The sequence below is a fragment of the Trichosurus vulpecula genome, chromosome 1 (genome assembly GCF_011100635.1).
Source record: "Trichosurus vulpecula isolate mTriVul1 chromosome 1, mTriVul1.pri, whole genome shotgun sequence".
Lineage (NCBI taxonomy): Eukaryota > Metazoa > Chordata > Mammalia > Diprotodontia > Phalangeridae > Trichosurus > Trichosurus vulpecula.
The window spans coordinates 392,576,239-392,600,348 of record NC_050573.1 but is presented as its reverse complement, the minus strand read 5'-3'; the positions used below and the strand labels follow the sequence as shown (position 1 = coordinate 392,600,348).

Below are 24,110 nucleotides of genomic sequence, written 5' to 3'. Positions count from 1 at the left end.
TGGGACCAGGAAAGAAGGAGAGAGATTCAGGGCACAATGGTGACTTCACATGAGAGCATCCTGAATTTTCAGGTAACAGAAAACTGCTAGTTTTCCGGACTTTGGTAAAACTTTTGCTGGCTTTAGTGTTTGGAGAACCTATGAAACATTGCCTTTACCGCTAAATTTTAGTTTCTTAGTTCAGCAAATGAGGGTAGTAACATCTTCCTTTAAGAGAAGATAAGAACATTTCTTTAGTTAACCCTTACAGTGGGCTACAAAATGGATATATCTCTAATAGTGGAAAGAAAACTGGCTCAGAAGTCAGAAGACCTGGGTTCTGATCTCACCTCTGTTGATTCCTTTTACCCAAGTGACTTTGGGCAAGTCATTTAACCTCCCTGGGCCTCAGGGGGATGGGCTAGATGACCTCTGAGGTTCCTTCCACTTCTAGAGCTTCGAACCTCTGCTTCCTATTTTCCGGGAGTTGTTTCTTGTTTTTGAAATTAAGGTTGAGAATTGAGACTCTTGCTTGGTCATTTACCTACTGTGATATGCTCAAGAGGGAGACTTTCTCCTCTGTAAATTTGACATTATTATCTACTTTTTTTTGTATTTATTTAGTATTTAATTTTTGCCCAATTACATGTAAAAACAATTTTTAATATTTGTTTTTAAAACTTTGAGTTTGAAACTCTCTCCCTTCTTCCCTCCCCACCTCCTCCCCAAACCCCCCCGTATTGAGAAGGCAAGCAATTCCATGTAGGTTATGTATGTGTAGTCATGTAAAACATGTCCACAATAGTCATGTTAGGAAAGAAAAAAAGGCAAAAAAACTTAAGAAAAATTAAAAAATGAAAAAAAGTATGCTTCAATCTGTATTCAGACACCATCAGTTCTTTCTCTGAGGATGGGTAGCATTTTTCATCCTAAGTCCTTCAGAGTTGTCATGGATAGTTCTATTGTTGAGAATAGCTAAGACATTTACAGCTGATCATCTTACAATATTGCTGTTACTTTGTATCCAGTACATTTTCCTTTGCATCAACCCATGCAAGTCTTTCCAGGTTGCCTGAGAACATTCTGTTCATCATTTCTTATAGTACAATAGCATTCCATCATAATTACATACCATGACTCGTTCAGCCATTCTCCAGTTGATGGGCATCCCCTCAATTTCTAATTCTTTACCACCAGAAAAGAGCTGCTATAAATATTATTGTACATATAGGTCCTTTTCCTTTTTGTTTTTTATCTCTTTTGGGCATAGTTCCAAATTGTTCTATGGAATGGTTTAATCAATTCACAACTCTGACAACAGTCCATTAATATCTCATTTTTCCCACATCCCCTGCAGTATTTGTCATTTACCTTTTCTGTCCTATTAGCAAATCCAGTAGGTATGAAGTAGTACCTCAGAACTGTTTTTGCATTTCTCCAATCAATAGTGAGTTAGAATATTTTTTATATGGCTATAGACAGCTTTAATGACTTCATCTGAAAGCTGCTTATTATCTTTTGATCATTTATCAATTGGGAAATGGCTCTTATTTTTATAAATTTGACATAATTCTTGATATGTCTACTACTCTTACTTGATTTTCCAAATCCTTTTTGAACTCTTCCATGGCCTGAGACCAATTCATATTTTTCTTGGAGGCTTTGGATGCAGGAGTTTTGACTTTGTTATCTTCTTCTGAGTGTGTGTTTTGCTCTTCCTTGTCACCAAAGTAAGTTTCTATAGTCTTGAGTTTTTTCCATTGTTTGCTCATATTCCCAGCCTATTACTTGACTTTTTAACTCATTGTTAAGGTAGGGCTCTGCTTCTGGTGTGGAGGGTATACAGTCCCAAGCTTCAGGGGTTTGGTGCAGCTCTTTTCAGAGATACTTCTAGGGACCTGTAAGTTTTAGTTCTTCCAAGGTGGGATGATATAAGGAGAGGTAGTTTCTCTTCTCCTGACCTGTGCTCTGGTCAGTGGGTGACCACAAACACCCTTTTCCATCCTGGAACTGTGAGGAGGGTCCCCTCTCCACTGCTGTCCCAAGCTCTTCTATGCTAGTATTCCTCCCCACCCCAGGGCTATGACCCAGATCCAAGTATGGGCAAAGCAAGTCCTGCCTCAGTACTAGCAGAGAGACCCCAGTAATCTTCTGCAGACCAGTTGTTCAGTCCCCTTACCATCTGTGGGCTGAGAGCTCTGGAAGCAGCCGCTGACACTGCTGCTGCTGCTGCCACCACTGATTCAGTCACTCCCAAGGCCTCCTCCTGGTTTGCTGGCCTGGGGTTGTGCTGGAGGCAGGGCTGGACTGTACTCCTCTCACACCCAGGTCTGACAGACCTTTCCTACTTACCTTCCAAGTTGTCCTTGGCATTTGTGGGTTGAGAAGTCTGGAAACCTCCACAGCGTCAGTGAGGCCTGCCACAGGTTTGCTGCGGCCTGGTCTGTGCTGGTGTGGCCTGTGCTGGACTGTGCTTCTCTTTCAGCCTGGTGCAGCAGACCTTTCCTGTTGACCTTCCATGTTGTCTTGGGATGCAAATTTGTTTCACTTTGCCTTTTTGTGGATTCTACTGCTCTAGAATTTGTTTAGAGTCATTTTTTTTGCAGGTATTTGGAGGGGCTTGGGGGAGAGCTCAAGCAAGTTCCTGCCTTTACTCTGCCATCTTGGCTCCACTCCCTATTATCTACTTTTTAAAAAGCATTGACAGGGACTTTCTTTTAAAATGATGATCTAAATGACTTTTTAAAAAATATTTTGCTATAACACCATTAACTGGGTGGAAAGAAAGGAAGAAGTCAGTAAAAGGTCTGTCTTGTACTATATTTAAGTGGATTTAGTTCTTGAATTGTCAAAAGGAACTCATTGAAATCTAGGAGATGGATCCCCAATTAGCACCTGAGCAGTGATGATAAATCAATATTTTGGCACTTTTAAAGTGAAATACCTCTTGCCCAGCATTTTTTCCTCCTTTTAACTGATATTCTGCCATAGCTTATATTCTTCTGAGTGGCATCAGGAATAATCAGAATTTTAGTCTGGGGGGAGAGGATGATGGAAGGCTGTGACTTTGATTTTCCTGGCTAGACCTTTAATTCATTTCAACAAATGTTTTAGTCAGGAAACGTTTATTTTTTTTCCAATTTTTTAAAATTTTAGACTTAAATACTAAAACTTAAGTACACAATAAAGAAAAGAAAAAAGAAATGTTATAAACTTAAATATTGAAACTTAAATACAAAATAAAAGGAAAAAATAGCATGTCATGTGCACAGCAGAACATGAGAGGATTCAAAATATATAGCAATACATTTCCATTTCAAGAAAGCCTATATAATAAATACTACACATTGTGTTAAAAACTGTTCATTTTTTCTTTGCTTCCTTTAAGTTTTCTTTGTTATCTGCTGCACACTTTTTACTTTGTTCTTTTTTTCCCCCTCCCCTCCAGGCTTTAGCTACAAGGCCACATGTGGCCTTCTAGGTCCTTGAGTCTAGGTCCTTTTGACAGAGTTCAAGCTTTACAGAACAAATCCTTTTATTAAGGGGATTTGTTCTGTGAAGTTTGGATTCAGTCAAAGGGCTGCACTTGAGGACCTAGAGGGCCACATGAAGCCTCGAGACCACAGGTTCCTCACCCCTGGCTAGGACGATGCGTGGAACATAGTAGGTGCTTAATAAATGCTTGTTGATTGATTAATTCCAGAAATGAGAGAAGTCTGTGCAAAGTTACTGAAGATTTAAGGTATCATTTCTAAGATACATAAGAAACTGATTCAAATTTATAATAATAAGAGCCATTCCCCAATTGATAAATGAACAAAGGAAATGACCAGGCAATTTTTTCAAAGGAAGATATCCAGGCTGTCAATAGCCACTTAAGAAAAAAAAATGCTCTAAATAATTAATAATTAGAGAAATAAAAATTAAGTGACTTTGAAGTTGCCCCTCAGATTGGCAAAGTTCATGAAAAGGGAGGTGACAAATGTTGGAAGAGCTATGAGAAAACTGTCGCATTAATGGCACCAGGTAGAGCAGTGACTTGGTCTAGTAATGTAGGGAATCAGTTAGGAACTATGACCACTAAATCACTAAACTGCATACTTTCTGACCCAGCAATACCATTACTAGTCCTTTACTCTAAAGAGATCAGTGACAGAAGCAGGAAGATGAAAAGGACTCAAACACACAAAACAGTAGTTCTTTTTGTGGTGTCAAAGAACTGGAAACTAAAGGCGCACCCATTAATTGGGGGATGGCTGAACAAATTATGAAATATAAATGTAATGGAATTCTGTAGTACTGTAAGAAATGATGAAAGGGATAGTATCAGTGAAACCTGGGATACTGTTTGTGAAAGAATGCAGAATGATGTGAGTACAACCAGGAGAACAATTCATAAAATAACAACACTGTAGAAATAAACAACTCTGAAAGAACTCCAGTCAATGCAATGACCAACCATGTTACAAGAGGACCAGTGATGAAGCTTTGCTACTTGCCTTCTGACAGAAGTGATGGAATCAGGATGCTGAATAAGATAGATTTTTTTTTTACATGACCAATATAGGAATTTGCTCTGCTTAACTATGGATATTTTTTACAAAAGTTTTGTTTTTCTTTTATTTTTCAGTGGAGGGAAGGTGAGACAGAGAGAAAATTAATTTTTTTTTATAAAATCAAAGCCATGGATGGTAGAAAGTAAAGTACTGAATTTGGAAAACATCGGGTAGGTCAGTTTGACTAATGGAGTAAAGTAATATGAAATCAGACTAGAAAGATAAATGGGAGTTGGATCGTTAAGGGCCTTCAGTCCTAGACTGAGGAACTGGTACTTTTTTTTTTAAAGATGAGAGAAGAAATCACTGATTTTTGAGTACGTGAATGACATGGTCAGATATGTGTTAGGAATGACAATTTGACAACTGTATGGAGGATGGATTGGAGGTGGGGGAGAGACTAGAAGCAGGAAAATGAAAATGAGTAAGTTATTGCAATAATCCTTTTCAGAAGTGATGAAATCTTGAACTAGGATATAAGCTGGGTAAGTAGAGAGAAGGGAGCAGAGAGATCCAAGAGAAGTTGCAGTTGTGGCATTACCAGTTCACCAACTGATTGTATATTTAGGGTAAGGAAGAGGGAGGGATCAGGAATGATACCAAGGTTGAGAACCCGGGTAACTAGAAGGATGGTGGTGTCCTCGCCAGGATTAGAGAACTTTGGAGGGAGGAAAAGTTTTGATGAAAAATATAACAATATCCATTTTGGACATGTTGAGTTTGAAGTGCCAATGGGAGATAGAAATGCCCAGGAGACATTTTGTGATGCAGAACTCAACCTCAGGGGAGAGATTAGGGCGGGATATATAGATTTGGGAACTGTCTGCATAGAAATACTAATTAAAGCAATGCAAGCTGATGACATCACCAACACAGAAGGAGAAAAAGAGAAGAATCTCACCAAACTTTGGAATAGTGGATGGCAACAGCATGATGATTCAGCAAAGGAAACTAAAAGGGAATGGTCAGAGGAGAGACAAGAGCAAGCATGTTTACTGTTAGAGAATATTGGGTGACAGGCAGTGATTCAGAGTGAAATTAGTATAACCTTGAGAAGAATTTGTACAAGGACAACAGCATTGTAAAATAAAACACCTGACCAATGCATGTCTTGAGAGGAGAGATGTTGAAACATGTTAGAGATGACAGACTGTAATAGGTACAGAGGCACTGTGTAGATGCATTTTGTTTGACTATACTTAATTTGTGCAAGGGTTTAATTTGTTTTTCCCCGTTTCAATTTTTAATTGGGAACTAGGTTAGGGAGAAAGGGGCAGCGACACTGAAGCCCTCCCCCTGAAAGAGGGCCATTGAACCATTTTTAAAAATGCACAGAAGAGAATAAAAGGAAGTTCAGAGGGAAGCACAGATAAGCAGGGCAGTTTTGAAAGTAACATGTAGAATTATTATACACTTTAAAAATAGGTGGTATGAAATAAAGAATCATGTTTTATATAGGCTTTTTCTGTTCTCTGTGTTCTTTTTCACTTGGTGTTTAAGTTCAAAAAATAAAATTTAAAAACAAAAAAATTAATTGGCTAACAAAAACATGATGGAAGAGTAGGGAAAACAGTAAGAAAGGCATGTATAAATTTGTAGAGGTTTTTGGAACTGGGATTAATTACTCTGTGGTCTATGTGGATGGTATCTGGCAACCATATTTTGAAGGAGGAAATTTTATAGCTAGTCATATGCAAGAAGAGTAACTTAGAAAAAAATAGCCAACTTGAAGTTTCATCGAATTACCTTGTATTATGAAATCTTGAATTGTAGTAAAGACAAAGATTGTTTAGTAGAACCCAAGGATAAATTCATCTCTGCCGGGCAGTTTTTTTCTGGCCAGTTTTATATTTTTGACTTGACTCTCAGCCTCAAAAAAGACTGAGCCTCATTTCAGTTTCAAGGCTGAAATACAATGATCCAAGACAACTCTAAAGGACTTATGATGAAAAATGCTGTCCATTTTCAAAGAATGAACTGATGGTGTCTGAATACAGATTGAAGCATACTTTTTTAACTTTCTTTATTTTTCTTGAGTTTTTCTTTGACTATGTTTTCTTTCACAGCATGACTAATATGGAAATGTTTTGCATGACTACACATGTATAACCTATATCGAATTGCTTGCCTTCTTAATGAAGGAGAGTGGGGAGGGAAGAAGGGAGAGAATTTGGAGCACAAAATTTTAAAAATGAATGTTAAAAATTGTTTTTATATGTAACTGGAGAAAAAATAAAATACTAAATAAATTCAGTTTCAAGGCTGAAAGTCATGAAAATTGGTTCATTATTGTATTACCCCCTCTGTATATATCCAAGATTTTTCATATTCAGTCTGGGCTGAAGCCTAGGACCTTACCTTCATCATTGGATAAATTTCATGATAAAGAGAGTGCAGAGCTGTGAGAGTTAATGATAGGAAGTGATGGTAGCTTGATGTATATTTAATTATTAACATGAATAATTGTGGTAAATGAATCCTTATATTTTAACTCATATTTTTATACAAGAATATATTCCATATATTATATTAAAGTTTGGTGAGATAGTGGTAGCTTAAGTATATTTAAGCTCTAAAGGAAAATAAGAACATTTTTATACCAACTTTTATATTATTTTATATAGGAAGCCTAAAACAGGAGTATTAATGCTAAACATGGGAGGCCCAGAGACATTGGGAGAAGTTCATGACTTCCTACTGAGGCTTTTCCTGGACAGAGACCTAATGTCACTTCCTGTACAAGAGTAAGATATCCATCTCTCTGTAGCCTTGTATCTCGGTATTTTTAGAACTTTTAAGAACTTTTTTTTAGCCTTTAAGCATATCAATGTTTGCTAACGAAAGCATGTTACTTTTATCATGATTATTTTAATAACAGTTTTTTTTTCTTTTGGGGGGGATGGAGACGCTGGTAGAGTTGTTTTATTATTTAAGTTGGTAGGAAATAACATGGGAAGAATTCCACATGAAAAGAATGAATTATATGTGTATCTTCTTGTCTGACCCTTTCCTCCACAGAGCAGATATACCCTGTTTAAATAATTAGTCCCAGAAATCCAAATCCAAATTGCCTCATAAATATCTGTTATTTGCTTCATATCAGTTTAAGAAACATTTATTAAGTGCCTACTCTGTATAAGGCACCATGCTTACATAGGCATATCCTCTTTAATTGGTTCTGTGAAAGCACATTAGGCAAAACATCATTACAGGAGTAACTGTTTAATAGGAACAGTGTTATAAATATTACAAATGTGTATTCTTTTAAGGGGTTTTGTTAGAATTTATAAACAAGGTTGTGAAATAATGTTGTTTGGATCAGCATTAAGTGGGGCATGCCTTTGTAACTAAACTGCTTCCTAGCTAAATATTTAGTAAAGCAGTGGTTGCCACTCATTTGTATTGTGAATGTGTAGGTTTTTAAAAGTTTGTACAGAGGTTTTGTGCATAGCTTGACCTCCCATGTTATAGCTTATTCAGGAACCAAAAGATTTTCTGTAAGAGAGCAACTCTTCCCCCAAACTGATCAGTTGGTTTGGAACTACAGTCAGGTATGATTTCAGGGTGTGTTGCCAGAGTGGCCTGTGTAGCAGAGATGGAGCAGATGATTGTCAGAAATGTCTGGCTCTGCTCTGCTACTCTGGGCCAAAAGAGCTAACTTTTCCCAGTGATCTGGCTGATGGATTTTTCAGTTTATCTGGTTAGTCTCTTCGTTTTTGGTTTGTTTGTTTGTTTTCTTTCTTGGGTGAAAATGTTTCTTAGCCTGCTAAGGTGAAGTAAAGTCAACTTACCTGAATGTTGAATGATTTAGCAAACTGGCCCGATTCATCGCCAAGCGTCGCACACCCAAAATTCAGGAGCAGTACCGTAAGATTGGAGGTGGTTCACCAATCAAAAAGTGGACTACCACGCAAGGAGAATCCATGATAAAGCTTCTGGATGAGCTTTCTCCACATACAGGTACCTTGTTAATGAAATACATATTAGCATATTTATTTCAGGAGGGTTAAAAAATTGAATAACAAATGTAATGAGTGTATACCTCTGTGCATGTGTGTGCGTGTGTATCATTACACATGTTAACACAGATCTTATAGTGTGTTTTGGTGGGGAAGGAGGATAGGAGCCCTGAACTCTATTCTTTATGGAGTTAATGCATATCTTTTAGTCTATCTTCTCTTGGAGTTCCTACAATATAGATTTTTTTTTAAAAAGCCCAGATGCTTGGTTTGAAAAGGAAATCAGAGGCTTTATAAAGATAAATTGCATTACAGAGAAAAGTCAAGGGCAGCCAGGTGGCACAATTGATAGAGCGCAGGGCCTGGAGTCAGGAAGACTCATCTTCCAGAGTTCAAATCTGTCCTCAGACATTCACCTGTGTGACCCTAGGCAAGTCACTTAACCCTGTTTGCCTCTGTTTCCTCATCTGTACAATGAGTTGGAGAAGGAAATGGCAAACCACTCTAGTATCTTTGCCAAGAAAACCCCAAATGGGGTGATGGAGAGTTGGACGTTATTGAAAAATGACTCGACAACAACAAAAAAAGAGAAAAAATCCCAACTTCTGTGAGTAGAGGTTTTTTTGTAAGGGCAATAAATTGACTTTGTAAGAAGTATGTAGGATATGTGTTACTTATTTAGCCCACAACCTTTTCCTTCTGAGTAGGCTGCTAACACAATTAATGTTTAGAGCCAAGTTAAATCATGACATTGCTAGCGAACTACTACTTCTAGGGTTAGGTGATATAATCATTTATAAACATTTATTAAATTATACTTGCACATGCCACTGTAGTAGATACTGTATGAAGAATGTAGCTCTCGTATCTCCCATGTGATTGCTTATCTAGGACATTTCATGCTGGCACAGATGTAGATGTATAGGACAGTTAGCTATATAAACATCTCACCAAGTCATGAATAGGAAGTAAATATATCAGATGCAGGAAAGGAAAATGCATTTCAGAGAGTGAGGGCAAAAATAATTTCATAAGGAGAGATTCTGGCCATGCAAGGTTGGATGGAGGGAAAAGGTCGGCTCTTCTTGGAGCAGCCTGAGAAGACTTTTGTCAGCCTCTTCCAGCACTTTGAGAAGCTGTTTTTTCCCATTGTGTCCAGCATATCAGCTCACTTGGAAAATTGTTCAGTTGCATTCCTGGATGTTGGGTGTGTTTCTTGGCTTTAGCCGTAGCTCAAGGGCATTTCTTACACAGTTCCGTTTCAAATGCCACAATGCATCTTCTTAAATGTTGGGTGAAGGAGGTTTGGCTGACCTCCACTCACACCTACTCGATTGGGAACGAACTCTGTAGTCATTAACAGTTTATCACTGATAAAAGGTTTAACACAAATTAGATCTGCAATTACTATGCTGTCTGTAGAGGAAAGTGAAAGCACAAAGTGCCATTTTTATCTGTTTATGTGTTACTATAGCACCCATCACCATAATAGGCTCAAAGTTGTCAGGTACAAGCAAAGAGGTCAGGCTAGAATATAGATGAGGGAGAGAAGGGCCTTCTCTTACTACGAGGGTAAAATGATTAGACATCTCAGATTAGACAGGACAATCTTAGATTTCAATTTTCTGTCCATTATTATAGTGTCCCAGAAAATGTCCTGCATTATGGCCCCCCAGTCTGGGATGGCTAATCATTTTCACTCACATGTGTTAATGTAAAGAAAAATTACAACCTTGTGGATTGGAGGATTAAGTCTGCGTTATTGGCTCTTTTTCTGGGAAATTTTACCCCTGGTTGGAGACATTCATGCTGTTATGACAATAATTGCTGTAAAGATGTTTCACAAATACTGTAAAATATCACTTATTATCTCTAAATAGCAAAGGTATTCTATCCTTATTTTTTGAGGTAGATAGGGGTGGAAATTATTTTTGTACCAATGAATCCACAAAGCTGTTATATTGCTAGTCACACAAGTTGTTGGTGGAATTAAGGAAACTTAATTCAGTATAGTTTCATTCAGAGCAGAAGTGAAGCTCTTTGGGCCTGCTATAGTGGGAAGAACATTGAATACAGGAGTCAAAACATCTGGGTTCAAAACCAGTTTTGTTTTGTTTTTTTGCCACTTTACTAGCTGTATGATCTTGGGCAATTCACTTAACATCTCTGAGCTTCAGTTTTGTTTCCTCATCTGTAAAATGAAGATAATGACATTTATATCACTTATCTCACAAGGTTGTTTTGAGGAACAAGGAAGATTATAAATAGGAGTTTATAACCATAAAAGGCTATTAACTGCAAGTGTTGATGATGAATTTTTTTTTTCGGTATCATACTACCCTGGAGCTGTGTCCATGGTCCAGTGACAGTAAGGGCCTCAGCACAGAGTTTCTTCTTCCCAAATTTCTTTCTTTCTTTTTTTTTTGAGGGGGAAGGCAGGAAAATTGGGGTTAAGTGACTTGCCCAGGGTCACATAGCTAGTAAGTGTCAAGTGTCTGAGGCCGCATTTGAACTCAGGTCCTCCTGACTCAAGGCCCAGTGCTCTACTCACTGCACCACCTAGCTGCCCCCCCCCCCCATATTTCTTCACTTCATTTTAGAGACAACTTTTGCTTTCCCCTACATGTCAGGGAAAGTTGGAAGAGGAGATCAAAATGACGAAAGAGATGGTAGTTTGGGCATTTCTTCTGTTGGGAACAGTTACAAAAAAGTTACTGGCATCTTCTCAGAGTTCTCAGAAGCAATAATTGACTTAACACTATCATCTGGCTATGTAGACAAAAGCCCATAATGTTAAATGAGTCTGGAAAATGCTTTGAAATCTTAGGAGAAAGGCAGTATATTCCTTGTACATTTAGGGAATGGAGGATGGAAAAGTTTCATCAGTGTAAAGAAATCCTGGTGTCTAATTGCCTCCACCAATGTTATTTATAATCTTAGAGATTTTCCTGGGATATTTCATTGGCTTGCCCATGGTCTTAAAGGTATTATATGTCAGAAGCAGGATGTGAACCCAGGTCTCCATGGCTGGCCCTCCTTTTTAACTGCTACGCTACCTGCTTTATACATAGTTGGTCTTTAATAAGTATTTGTCAAATTGCATTGAATTATATGATGTATATGCTAGGTCTGATAATGATAATAGTGATGGGATCATCTTAGCATTGTTTCAGGTGAATAAAACAGTCTCTAAGTTGTATCCCTTCATTCTGAGCAGAACTTCTAGAGGGAACTTAAAAAGTATTGCCAATGATTATGAAGTCTTAGGTGATCAGTTGAAGATTACAGGGTCAGAGGTTGTGTTTTCCTCACTTGACCATTGAAAGGAAGAGATATAAAAGAGGAAATTAATTTGGGAAGTGAAGAGCTCGAAAAAGGTTTGCTGAGGATTTCATTTGGATAGTGGCTTACAATATAAGGTCAACAGACTTCTGATCAGAGTTGGAGTACACCTAACAAAATTTGGTTCAAATGTGTTTTCTAGGTGTCTTGGAAATCTAATCAAAAGGGCTTTAAACTAAAAAAGATGGGGAAGACTGCCAGTGAATATTCCTCAAGTTATGGGCTATAGTAGTATATAGTATATAGTAGCCAGAAAGAATAAAGAAGAGGAATAGCAACTGAGGTGCCCAGAAATTAATAGGAAATAAAAGCCTAGAAAGGAGACCGTGGTAAAATCCGTGGCCTCAAATGCCTATGTACAGATGTGTGCCCGTAGTTTAAGTAACAGCTAATAAGAACAAGAGGTCCTAACTTAATGAGGCAAATGGACCCCTTAGGTGTCGCTTAGACTTGGTGAGATGAATAGTCCATGATTGGACTATTGCTCTGGATAGCTGTATTTTATTCAGAAGAAACAGTATAAGTAAAAGGCAGGTGAGGTGGCATTGTGTATTAAGATGGTATATTCATGTGAAGAACCAGAATGAGGAATATGTTGGAGAATATTTAGGTAAAGATCAAAAAAAGGAAGAAACAGAAGTGGTTTGGAGTAAACTATAGGCCACTTGGACAGAAGGAGGTAATTAATGAGCTTGAGAAGCAGATCGTAGTGTGGCACAGAGACATGATGTAGTAGGGGTGTGTATGAGGTGGGGGTTTCAGTTATCCACACAACTGCTAGAGCTGTCTCTCTTTTTCTGCAAAAAGTGGAATATTTAGTAATGCCTCAACTTATTTAGTGATAATATCATTCTATCATTCTTTAAAAGGTAGAGGAACCAACAGGGGGAAATTTTGTTCTGCATCTGATTATCACTAATAAACTAGGGCTGGTTATAAGTGCGGAAATGATGAGAGCCTTGGGGAAAGTGACTCCTTCTTCTTAGAATCTGTGATAGAGAAAGGAGATCTGGGCACAATCTGACATAACATAGGTTTTGGCAAAGAAGATTTCAAAGAGTTTGTAGAAAAGATAAGTAAGCTCACATGGAGTAAAATGCTTCAGGAGAGTCATGGAGTCAGCCCAGGAGAGATGGGAGATACTCAAGAATGAAATTATGACTACATAAAGGGAAATAATCCCAATGAGGAATAAAGATGGAATTTATCTGAAGAGACTGGTATGCATTCACAGGGAATTCACTAACCATTTTGGATTAAGAAAAAGAAATGTGTAGAAGATGAAGGCAAGACCAAGTGAAAAAAGATGAATAGAAAAGTATGGCATGGTCCTGTAGAAATGGTTTTTCAAGAAGCATTTACTAAGTGACAGGGACTGTGCTAAGCTCTAGGCAAAAACAGTCCCTACTTTTGGGTAACTCACATTTGAATAGGTGAAACAACTTGCAAACAGCCGTGTACATGCGAGATATATAAAGGAAGGAAGGCACTAGTATTGAGAGGGTCTGGGAAAGGCATCTTCTGAAGTTAGAATTTGAACTGAAGCTTGAAGGAAGCCAGATGTGGACATGAGGAAAGAGAAGCATCCCAGGCATGGGGGAAAACAGTGAAAAGGCACAGAGGAGAAAAGTAGAGGATCAAGGAACAGCCAGGACGCCATTGTCATTGGATCATGTGGAGAGGGGTAACCTGTAGGAAGACTGGGAAGGCATGAAGGGACCAGGTTATGAATCAGGGCTTCAAAAACCGAACTGAGGATTTTATATTTGCTCTTAGAGGCAATAAGGGGCTGCTGTAGTTTGTTGAATAGGGGAATGACATGGTTAGACTTGCATTTTAAAAGATCACTTTGATGGCTGAGTGTAGGGTGAAGAGAATTGAGAAAGGGAGACTGTACCAGGAGGCCGTTGCAGTGTCCTTGCATGAAGTGATGAGGGCCTGTGATGGGGTGACAGCTATGTTGGAGGAGAGAAAGGGGATGCACATGAGAGACAAAGCAAAGGTAGAAATGATAGGACTTGACAACAGATGAGCTATGTGGAGTCCCTGAGAATGAGGAATCAAGGCTGACACCTAAGTTGTGAGCCTGGGTGATTAGGAGGATGCTGGTACCCTCTACATTAACTGGGAGGGCTTGAAGGGAAAGGTAATGAGTTCAGGAATGCTAAATAAAGCTCTGAATGAGCTGTTATCTGGCTAGAGAAACTAAAGACAACAAAAAGGGTTAGACTTTTTGTTTGTTTTTGTTTTATTTTGTTTTTAGCTATATTGGGAGAAAGAAGGAGAATCAAATAAGAGATAAGACTTTTGAATGGATTAATTAAGATGATGATAACTGATGAAGAAAGAGCTTCTCAATTCTTACTTTATTTGTGTTTTCTTTGCAAAGAAATGATAAAACAAGAATAACAAATAGAGTTGACACCCAAGATTAAGTAGAGAGTTACAGGGTAACTAAGTGCCCTTGCTTGATGAGTGCAAGTTACCTGGCCCAGGTGAACTACATCCTTGAGTCCTGAAAGAACTGGCAGATGTGATGGCTGAGCCGCTGTCAGTGATAGGCAGAAGATCATGGAAGACAAGAGGAGTATTACTATACTGGAGATGGGCAGATTTTATCCTAGTTTTCCAAAAAGGAAAGAAAACACTCTGCAAACTAAAGGTCAGTAAGCTTGACTTTGTTTCCTGGGAAAATTCTCGAGTGGATCATTAAAGAGATGGTTGGCAGACAGCTAGAAAAGGAAGCAGTGATCACAAGGAGCCAGTATGGCTTCATCCGAACAGGCCTTGCCATTCTACCCAAATTTCCTTTTTCGACAGGATCACCAAACTAGTAAATTAGAAGAATGTTATGGATATAAGGTACTTAGATTTTTAGCAAAACTTTCAATAAAACATCTCATAGTATTCTTATGAAGAAGCAGAAGAAGGAAGGGAAGGAGGAAGAGGAGGAGGGAGTAGGAAGAGGAGAAGGAGAGAAATTATAGCTGACATTTATATAGTGCCTATTATCTTGTTTGATCCTCACAACCCTGGGAGGCAGGTGCTGTTATTATCCCCATTTTACAGATGAGGAAACTGAAGCAAACAGAGGTTAAGAGACAGTGGAGAGATGTGGATTAGATGAGGTGGAAGGCTGACATTTGATGATTGGTTGAAGAAAGTAGGAATGTTTAACCTGGGGTAGAGAAGATTTAGGGAGGACATGATAGTTGTCCTTAAGGGCTGCCTCGAGCCCTTCTTTGAAGGTCTATCAAGGGGAGGGGTGATTAGATTTGTTCTCTTTGATCCCAGAGAGCAAGAACCAGGAGTAGTGGATAGAAGGTGCTGAGATGCACATTTAGTTAAGCTTGATGGCGGGAAACTCCCTAGCAATTAGAGCTTCCCCAGAGTGGAATGGCCTTCTGCAAGAGGCGCCATCTTCCCTCTCCTTAGAGGCCTTCAAGCAAAGGTTGGATGACGTCTTGTTGGGTGTGTTGGGTGAGGATTCCCTTCATCTGTGGGTTGGATGAGATGGCCACTGAGCACCCTTTCAGCTCTCAGATTCTGTTCTTCTAAAGTGCTCAATGGAAAGATGTTACTTTCTCTCTGCTTATATTTGACTACAACTCCTTTACAGCAAGATTACAAGGTAAATAAATTAGTGCTTCATGGAAAATATTGCTGAAGCTAATTTCTTTTTCCTTTTTTTTCATTTCTACTAAATTGTGAAGAAGGTATTTTAAAGTGATACTTCCTAACTTCCCAGGAAATTTTGGAGTCTAGTGTTTTCAGTTTAATCTGGGATAAAATTTACATTATGAGTTAATGTATATAGAGTATACTGTAAGCCAGAGTATTGAATGTCAGCTCTTTATAGTGAAAGATATATACAGTATGAAGAGCGTGAACAGGTACCAGTATTTTTAAGAATATCTTCCTACTATTTGTGGAAACAGAGCTGTTAGCTAGCATGGGTGTTTTCAGAATTGCCTCAAATCTTTGGAATAAATTGTATGTGTATAATTAGTGGGTCAATGAGTGAATGAATGAAAAGCATTTAAGTACTTACTGTAGTCAAAGTGCTGTGCTAAGTACTGGGGTAGAAATAAAAAAGCAGATAAAATCTCTGCTCTTAGGTGGCTCTTGTTCTTATAGGTCAGACATTCTACACACACACAGAGATATACATATATACATACACGTATATGTACAACATATGTAACACAAATAATTTTGTGTATGTTTGTAATATACATAGGATAGATAGGTAGGTAGGTGGGTAGATATAGGTATGTATATAGTTTTAGCTGCAAGTCAGATGGAAACATCCAGTGGTCTTTAGGTTGCAATGGCGAGAAAGCAGATGACAGAGCACCTTCTTTAAAGTCCTTTCCACTGACAAAAAACGTCTTTGTTTCTGATTTTGACCCATTCGACAGTATCCTGTATCTTCGGCATTTGTAGTTGTTAGGGATGGGATGGACTTGGGAGGGGAGATTAGCTGTTGCAGAAGCAGTTTTTAGGTCTCATTTTCTTAGGGGTTGCTTAATAGGATGATGACTTCAGGGGCTGGTCCTGAAACAGGGATAGTGGTCTGGGAGGCATTGCTTTTCCCAGGGCTTTTGGGTTCAGGGTCCTGGGTTGCCTCTGTCAGTTTGAGGGGAGGTGGTGGTCAAAATGGTTTGACTTTCCTGGCACATGCCACCTTCTGGCTCTATCTCAGGGTGCTTTGTTGTTTCAAGTATAGGAGAAAAGTAGAAAATCCAAATAACAAGGTGCTGATAAGCAAAAGAAGAAAATTCAGTGAAAAAGGTACTATTGTACAATAGTAAACTATTCGTTTACTTTGCATACTAATAGTTAAACATAAAAATAGCAAATTATACTACTTCTAGTTTTGCATTCAAAGAATTATATTTGAATTATTGTAAATTACAAATTAAAATCTAAATGAATAGTTTTATTGTATAAAAAATTCAGTTTATTTGCTTTTTATTTCTTAGTCACAGTTATGATCAAATAGCTTAAAAGTTGGATTTTTCGTGGCTCTCATCACTTAATTGATATTATATTTTATATTAATATTCATTAACATTTGTGAGTTTTCTAATATTTTCTTCCCATTTCCCTTAGTAACATCCACAAAGTTAAGCCAGTCTATATTGTTCAGAGTCTGTAATTATATTTGATTAACACTCATTGTAATTTCTTAGACTAGTCCTATCGAGGAGATCTTGTAGTCACTTTTTCTAAAATGGGTTTTCATGAGCTCTCTTTAAATTGACTGTTCAGGAAGCATTATCTGTTCTTTCCAAGGCATTTGGCTCTCTCTAACTTCAGTATGTGGTTACCCACCCTGCCTTTATCTGTCAGTGCAGCTTCCACACCTCATTTAGTCTGCATCATTTGGGGAACTCCCTGACCTCAGATATTTGGTCTACAATTTTCAGATGCCAGGCAGGTGAAAAGAAAATGTTAGCAAATGGTTGATGACCTACAACATTCAGCGACTTTACAATGTCAGACTGATCATTGTATTGTTGCAAAACAGATTAGAAAGCAAAGCCCACATAAATCTGGGCTGTAATATTTCAAATCATCTGGAGTAACTGAAAAATAGGGACTTGATGTTATTTTTAAAGGACAGCTGGCACTTTCCTCATTAACTACATGGTATTAGAACAGTTATACATTTGTATTTCATCTTCCAGTATAGTTTCTCCTCGTATAGCTGAACAGCAGCTCACTTTGGCTTCTGCCTGAAAGAAGTTATTGTAGCTTGTATAAACTATAGTGTCTCTTGATGATGATACACATTGCGTTTCCTCATTTCATCCTTACAGCTATCTTGTGAAGTAGGTTGTGCAAATATGATTAGTCATTTTATAGATAAGAAAGCTCAGGTTCAGAGAGGGTAAATGACTTAGGTCAGTTCATACTGTTACTCATTTACTTACCAGGGCTCTAGACTTGAACTCAGGTGCTCTCTGCTACACCAAGCTGCCTGTCACAGACACGTGGCCAGGGCATCTTGAGGGACCATTTGCACTCCTGTCCCAGCTCATATTGGGCATGATTTGTTCCTTCGATGCAGTGGATTCCTTACAGCAGTCTGTAAAGAATGATATTCTGCACACTCTGTTGGTGACTTAATTCCCTTTCCTGGAAATTCTGGTGCCTAGGTTTTTAGTAGATTTTTGTATAAGCAGGAAAAGATCATTGTTATTTCCTAGGGTCTAACTTTGATGCTCCCTGTTGCAATCTGACTACTCGTTGTGTTTTCTTTTTAAATACTTTTCCTTCTAACCGTTTGAAAAGTAACCTTGATTGGCTTGAAACTTGCACATGTAAGCTTAAAATGAGCACTAAGAAAGCTTTATTTGTATCCTCTTAGAAAAGGATGAGGAAGAAAGGGTTAAGGGGGGTAGTAAGAAAGAGATGGTGGAGAGAGAATAAAAAGATGTGGCCACAGAACAGCCAGAACATCCCCTTCAGATGTCATGGTTGTTGATACCAGTACCAGTGGTATTCTGATCTGTGGCATGGCACCTAATCACAGTGTGCATACGTTTCTTTGCTTGTTAAATTCCGCAGCGATTCTAGTCATTCATTATCAGTGGACATTGACTGAAGAAGACCTCTTGGAATTTGACATCTTGTTTTTGTGTTTATCTATATAAACTGATGTGTGTTTATAAGGAGGAGAGAGCTCTTGAATTGTCCCAGTTCATGCCCGGCAAGCAACTGGAAAATTGAATTTAAAGAACTGTTATTAAAATTGTACTTTACTCCCAGAAAGTACATATCAACAACAAGATAAGCATCAGGGAATATTATAGTACCTTACAACAGGGCTGTCCAAAATGCGGCCCACAGTGTGATTTATGTGCCTGCCTACAAGCATAGCAATTTACATAAATTCTTTAGTAAACGAAGCCGAGCTACTGCAGAGCTCTCACTAAAATGGCAAATCAAAATATATTGTCTGCTGTTTCAATAAAAACCTAAGGTTGGACAGCCCTGCCTTAGAAAGTTCAGTGTCACAGAAATTATTTTATCTTTTTTTAAGTTATGTTGTACTCTGAACAGAGTAATATGAAAAAATCCTACAAAAATGACTTTTTTTCTTTCCTCTCCTTTTGTACTTTTCAATAGCTCCTCACAAATATTACATTGGATTTCGGTATGTCCATCCTTTAACAGAAGAAGCAATTGAAGAGATGGAGGAAGATGGACTTGAAAGGGCTATTGCTTTCACACAGTATCCACAATACAGCTGTTCTACCACAGGTAAGGGCATCTCTTTTAAAACAGGAAACTAAATATTTCCGAGCCAAAATAATATGATGTACCTGTGAGCCAGAACACTAAAGGCAAGGGTAAATCGCTTAAGATTTGAATGGCAAATCCAGCCTGGCTCCTTTAAACCCAAGAGTTCAGGTCAGTCTGTTTGAAATCTCGTGGTTCATCTCTCACTTGAGTTGTTGCTTGGACCGCTGAGAGTTACAAATGGTGAATAGAAGGTAGTCACTGAGCGTATTCCGGTGCAGCTTTATAATAGTGATGAACCTTAAGCTGCTTCCTATAGTTGTGTATTGTTTGCTTTTATCATTTTCTTACATTTTCAACTTAGCAGGGTAGCCAAGAGACATAGTTATTTCTATTTTCAAGGAAAAGATGCCCACATTTGTCATTGTTCTTGATTGTGGAAAGTAGTGCAGTTTCATGTTTCCCAAGCTTGTGACTGTGATGACAGAGACTGATTCATATTTGGGAGTCTCCAACTCATTAATTGTGGGTGAGTTTTGTCTCTTACATAGCCATCACCCACATAGACAGTGAAAGCTTGCATCTTGCTTAATTGTCTTAAGGTCTTCTGGTTGGTTTTTTTGCTCTTAAACTGCTGCTGGACTTAAAAACTGTAAGTTTACACTCTGCCTTTAATAGACTCTAGCCATGGCTGCATTCTGACTGTCTGCAGTGCTTCTTAAACTGTGGGTCTTGACCACATGGGGTCCTGAGTAATTTTGCAACAGTAAAAGTTTTCTGAATGTGCAGTGACCAAAAATTAATTAAAAATCAAAAGCGTAATGAATCTGAGGTGTTTCTGGCAGCCCTTGCCCATGTTACATCACGCAGCTTCACTGTAGCCTTGGTTCTGAACACAAAGCATACATACTTTGTACTGCACATGCCTCCAGGATACCCAACAGATGAATGCTGCCAGAAATTCAAAAAGGGGTCTCTGGTGGAAAAAGTTTAAGAAGCCCTGGACTCTAAAGCACTAGTCATTCGTTTAAAAATACCTGGGTCCTCAGAAATAAATGTTAGATGAGCAAATGGGTTGAATTTTAGTTTCTTTGGAAAATTTCCAACTACATTTTCTGAATGTTTGATGGAATATCATTGGTGAATAGGTCAAATTTCATAGGGGAGTAATCTATACTACATTCATTCACTCAATAAACTAAAGACATGCATTTCTCTAAGAAAACTCAGTATATAAAAATCCAAATTTGTAAAACAGGTAAATTTAGGTGCTGGTTATTTAAATAACAAAAGGGTTCTTTTACAGATTTCCTTTAAATAACTAGGTCTTTTAGTGAATGAACAGAAATGTAATTTATACTCAGTATTTTTATAACATATTTATCACAGGAAGCATGCCCGTGCTTCTAAGGTATGAGGCACTCAGAAGGTGCATTAATTCTCTTAGGCCACTTGGGTGTTGTTCATCCACAGTATCTTTTAAACGTTCACTGTTGTGGCAGGACCATAATGTCTTAATTCCTAATGTATTGATCACAAGCAGGCCTTTCAGTTATGTTTTCCCCTTCTCACATAGTTATATCTAGTCCCCTAAATGGTGCTGATCCAAAAGAGCCAATGTATCTATTCCCTCGTGCTCAGACTAACACACACCTGTACATTTTGTTTGAAATGTACTTGTGGTGATAACTGCCAGATAATATTTCAGGAGATAGTGCTCCTGCCACTGGGTCTGTTAGTTTAAATTAGGTAATTCTATTCAATTGTACCCTGCTTTTATGCGTTAAGCTCACTTTTTGTAGGTTGCTTTTCTGGCCTGAGTAAAATTTAATTAATATATTACACTGTCATGTCTAGCATTTTAAATTGGATGCCTTCCGTTTCTTGTAGTTCTTTCATTTAGAATAATCAATAGATTATCTTAAGGTCACAACACAAGTATCACGTCAGGGTTGGGGGTGAGATTCTGAAGTCCTTCAGTCTTCTGTGTTTAACTCTTGGCCCCCATTGCCTGTTCACTTAGGCTAAGGAAGATTCATTTTAAGGTAGGGCCTTATACTTTGAGGGTCAGGGGAGGAGTTTCATGTTTTCCAACACAGACGTATGGTACCAACACAGAACAGACGTATGGTACCAACACAGAAAATATATGAACTTCTTCTTAGGGTACCCATACACAAATATGGACTATTTTGACTTTTTCCAGGGTTTTATGTTTCTTTTTTTTCTGCCTTTTCTATTAGTAAATTGACTATTCACAAATGCCATTGTGCTTTCTCATTAAATGCTCTCTATTTTAGGAAAATAACTAAGCCTTGACAATGGTATTTTTCACTGGGAGAGGCTACAAATTTGAAAGTCTACTGGAAATGATGAAAGTCTATTGTAATTGAGCATTTTTATTAATCTTCATTTCCATGAAGTTTAATTTACATGCATTTTAAAGTTTTTAAATGATAATTATACTAATTTGGTATAGAGCTTATAATTACTGATCCTATAAGCCTATTCTTTTTTCATATTATGAAAAATTTACTAATTGCCTGCCTATATGTTTTAGGCAGTAGCTTAAATGCTATTTATCGATACTATAATAAGGTCGGGAAGAAACCAAAGATGAAGTGGAGTACTATTGACAGATGGCCTACCCATCCTCTTTTCATTCAGGTAAAATGGAAGATTGATAACATTGTTTGTAGCTTTAGTTGCTGGTGTTAATAAAGTTTTTATCTCTACTTGCTTTGTATAAGCTTTTTTTTGAGTTTTAATTCCATCAGTTGTTATGTTGTATACTTTTTGCCCATTAGTTTTTTGTTTTATTATGTTTTTAATTATTATTAAATTATGTATTATAATAATAAATTATTATAAAATTTTATACTTTTTATAATGAATATAATTTTATAGTTTTTATAATAATTATAAAAATTTATAACATACCATGAAATTATTATGAAATTTATAAAATATAACATAATACAATTATTAATTATGTATTATGTTTTATTATGTTTAGAAATTTGTTTAGAATTAATTAGAAAAAATTATAATAGAAAATGTTTAGAAATAATGAAGTATTTACACTTTTATCTTAAAAAAGTTGTCACAAATAAATTCATTTATTTACTAGATTGTGAGCTCTAGAGCAGGGACTCTGTTTTGCCTTTTTTTGTTGCTTAGCACAATACTGGGTACATAGTAGGTGCTTAATAAATTTTCATTAACTGACTAATTTGTTCAGTGATGTACCTCTATTTTTATTGGTGTGGATCTTCAACATCTTTGAGTACCATGGCCAAAAAAATATATATATAAAATCATTGGGCCCTTCTACAGAACATTGAGAATATTATATTATAATGATTTTGCTTTAAAGGACATACCATGATAAAGCATATATGTGTTGTTGATTCAGTAATAGAGAATTATGTAATAGTTTCCATTCTATGTTACAGATTATGTGCCTGACAGTAGTGAGACTTATTTAAAGCCAGGGTCTTAGAATCCTTTGTCTTAGCATAGTTTGCTCAACTTTATTTGCATATGTTGCTATTGATGATTATTACCAGACACGATACAAATGTGTTCTACTTTGTTCTGTAAATGGAATCTATTGCCTGTTGGAAAGTTCACAAGATTTTGGAAGAAGGTCCATTTAACATAAGTATTTTTAAGACTTCCTATTTAAAATCCATAACCACTAGATGGTGCTCAGCATCATCGTGAATTTGGGTGAGGATCCTCCGAGAGTCTATAATATCCCTTTAGGTCATGTTGTAGGTGATGTAATAGGTTAATATAATAACACTTCATATCTAGAAACTAGGGCTTGATGACCATTTTAAGAAGTGAAGCGAAAGGAAGGAGACTGATTTTAGCCACAAGGACTGTTTTAGATATCTGATTTCCTTGTGTTTAGCTTGAACATGCACCCAAACCATGACTGTCTCTTCTGCCTTTGCTCTGGAGAGGCTTGTGATTTTGCAAGTAGGGGTGTTTCAGGTCAAGACTGACATGTGGTAGCGGAGCTGAAAAGAGAGATCTGCACAGCATCTGCCTGCCCACACTCATGTAGTGAGTAATTAGATTTGCATTAAAATTCAGCTCTTTCAAAAGGGGGGAAGTAGAAAGATGGAAAGGTCTCTTGACTGAGGAAGTCTCTGTTCATAAAATGAAAGGGAGTTTCAGAGGCATTTAGCTGCTCTACTCCACAATGTGATTGAAGACTAAGGGTGGCGTTTCTCTTTCTTTGTGCAATTGGATTGCATATAGAAAATGCTGCGAATGGAATTTTTTAGGTGATTGGAGTAGCACTTGTATTTGTCTGTTGCTCTTTAATATTGAGCGTGGCATAGTCAATCTTAAACCATGATAAAGTTGTATTTGTCACTTGCTATTCCGTAAATGGTATGAAGGAGATGATTTTGAAATTCCAGTTTTTAATAGATTTCATTCTTTCACTTTCATTCAGCAGAAAAAAAAAACCACAAAACAAAACCCAGCAAACTGAATGAAACAAAAGACTTCATGATAGCATAAGCCAGAAAAAAATCAAAACCCATTTTCTTGTTTTGCGTGTACTTAATTGGTTTTTACTCAGAAATAAAATAACAATTTTACATATGTATGTATAATGTATATATAAATATATGTGTATGTATGTGTACATGTGTGTATGTGTATGTATATATGTGTATATATATACATATATGAAATGTATATTTACATGTATATACTGGCTTAATCCGTTGGAGCCAGTAGTATCGATGCCATATCTAGACTCCCAAATAGAATTTGCCAGGATTTTCTCCTTAGCCCTCTGGCCACAGACATGGTTTACCTGGGCTCCCTGAACTCTAAATACTAAAGGGGCTTTCTGTTTTACTGACTGTGGCAGGTCCTGCCTTGTGATAAAAGTTTTTTAAGGAGGTAATTAATGAGCATTGAAAAGGGAGCATTAACTCTTCCAGCCTTTTGGGACACTGTTTTTCACATTGAAGCTATAATTTACCTAATGGTGCTC

At 37.4% G+C, this 24,110-nt stretch overlaps 1 protein-coding gene across 2 annotated transcripts in view; it reads left to right on the top strand.

The window, feature by feature from the left end:
• The window catches only part of FECH (ferrochelatase), a 50,186-nt gene that overhangs the window by 10,228 nt on the left and 15,848 nt on the right, over nt 1-24,110 (top strand). For both annotated transcript variants that reach the window (XM_036757449.1, XM_036757457.1), the window contains exons 3-6: nt 7,160-7,279; nt 8,347-8,495; nt 18,974-19,108; nt 21,648-21,754. In XM_036757449.1, coding sequence (XP_036613344.1) covers nt 7,160-7,279; nt 8,347-8,495; nt 18,974-19,108; nt 21,648-21,754 — 511 coding nt within the window. The remainder of the gene's footprint in view (nt 1-7,159; nt 7,280-8,346; nt 8,496-18,973; nt 19,109-21,647; nt 21,755-24,110) is intronic.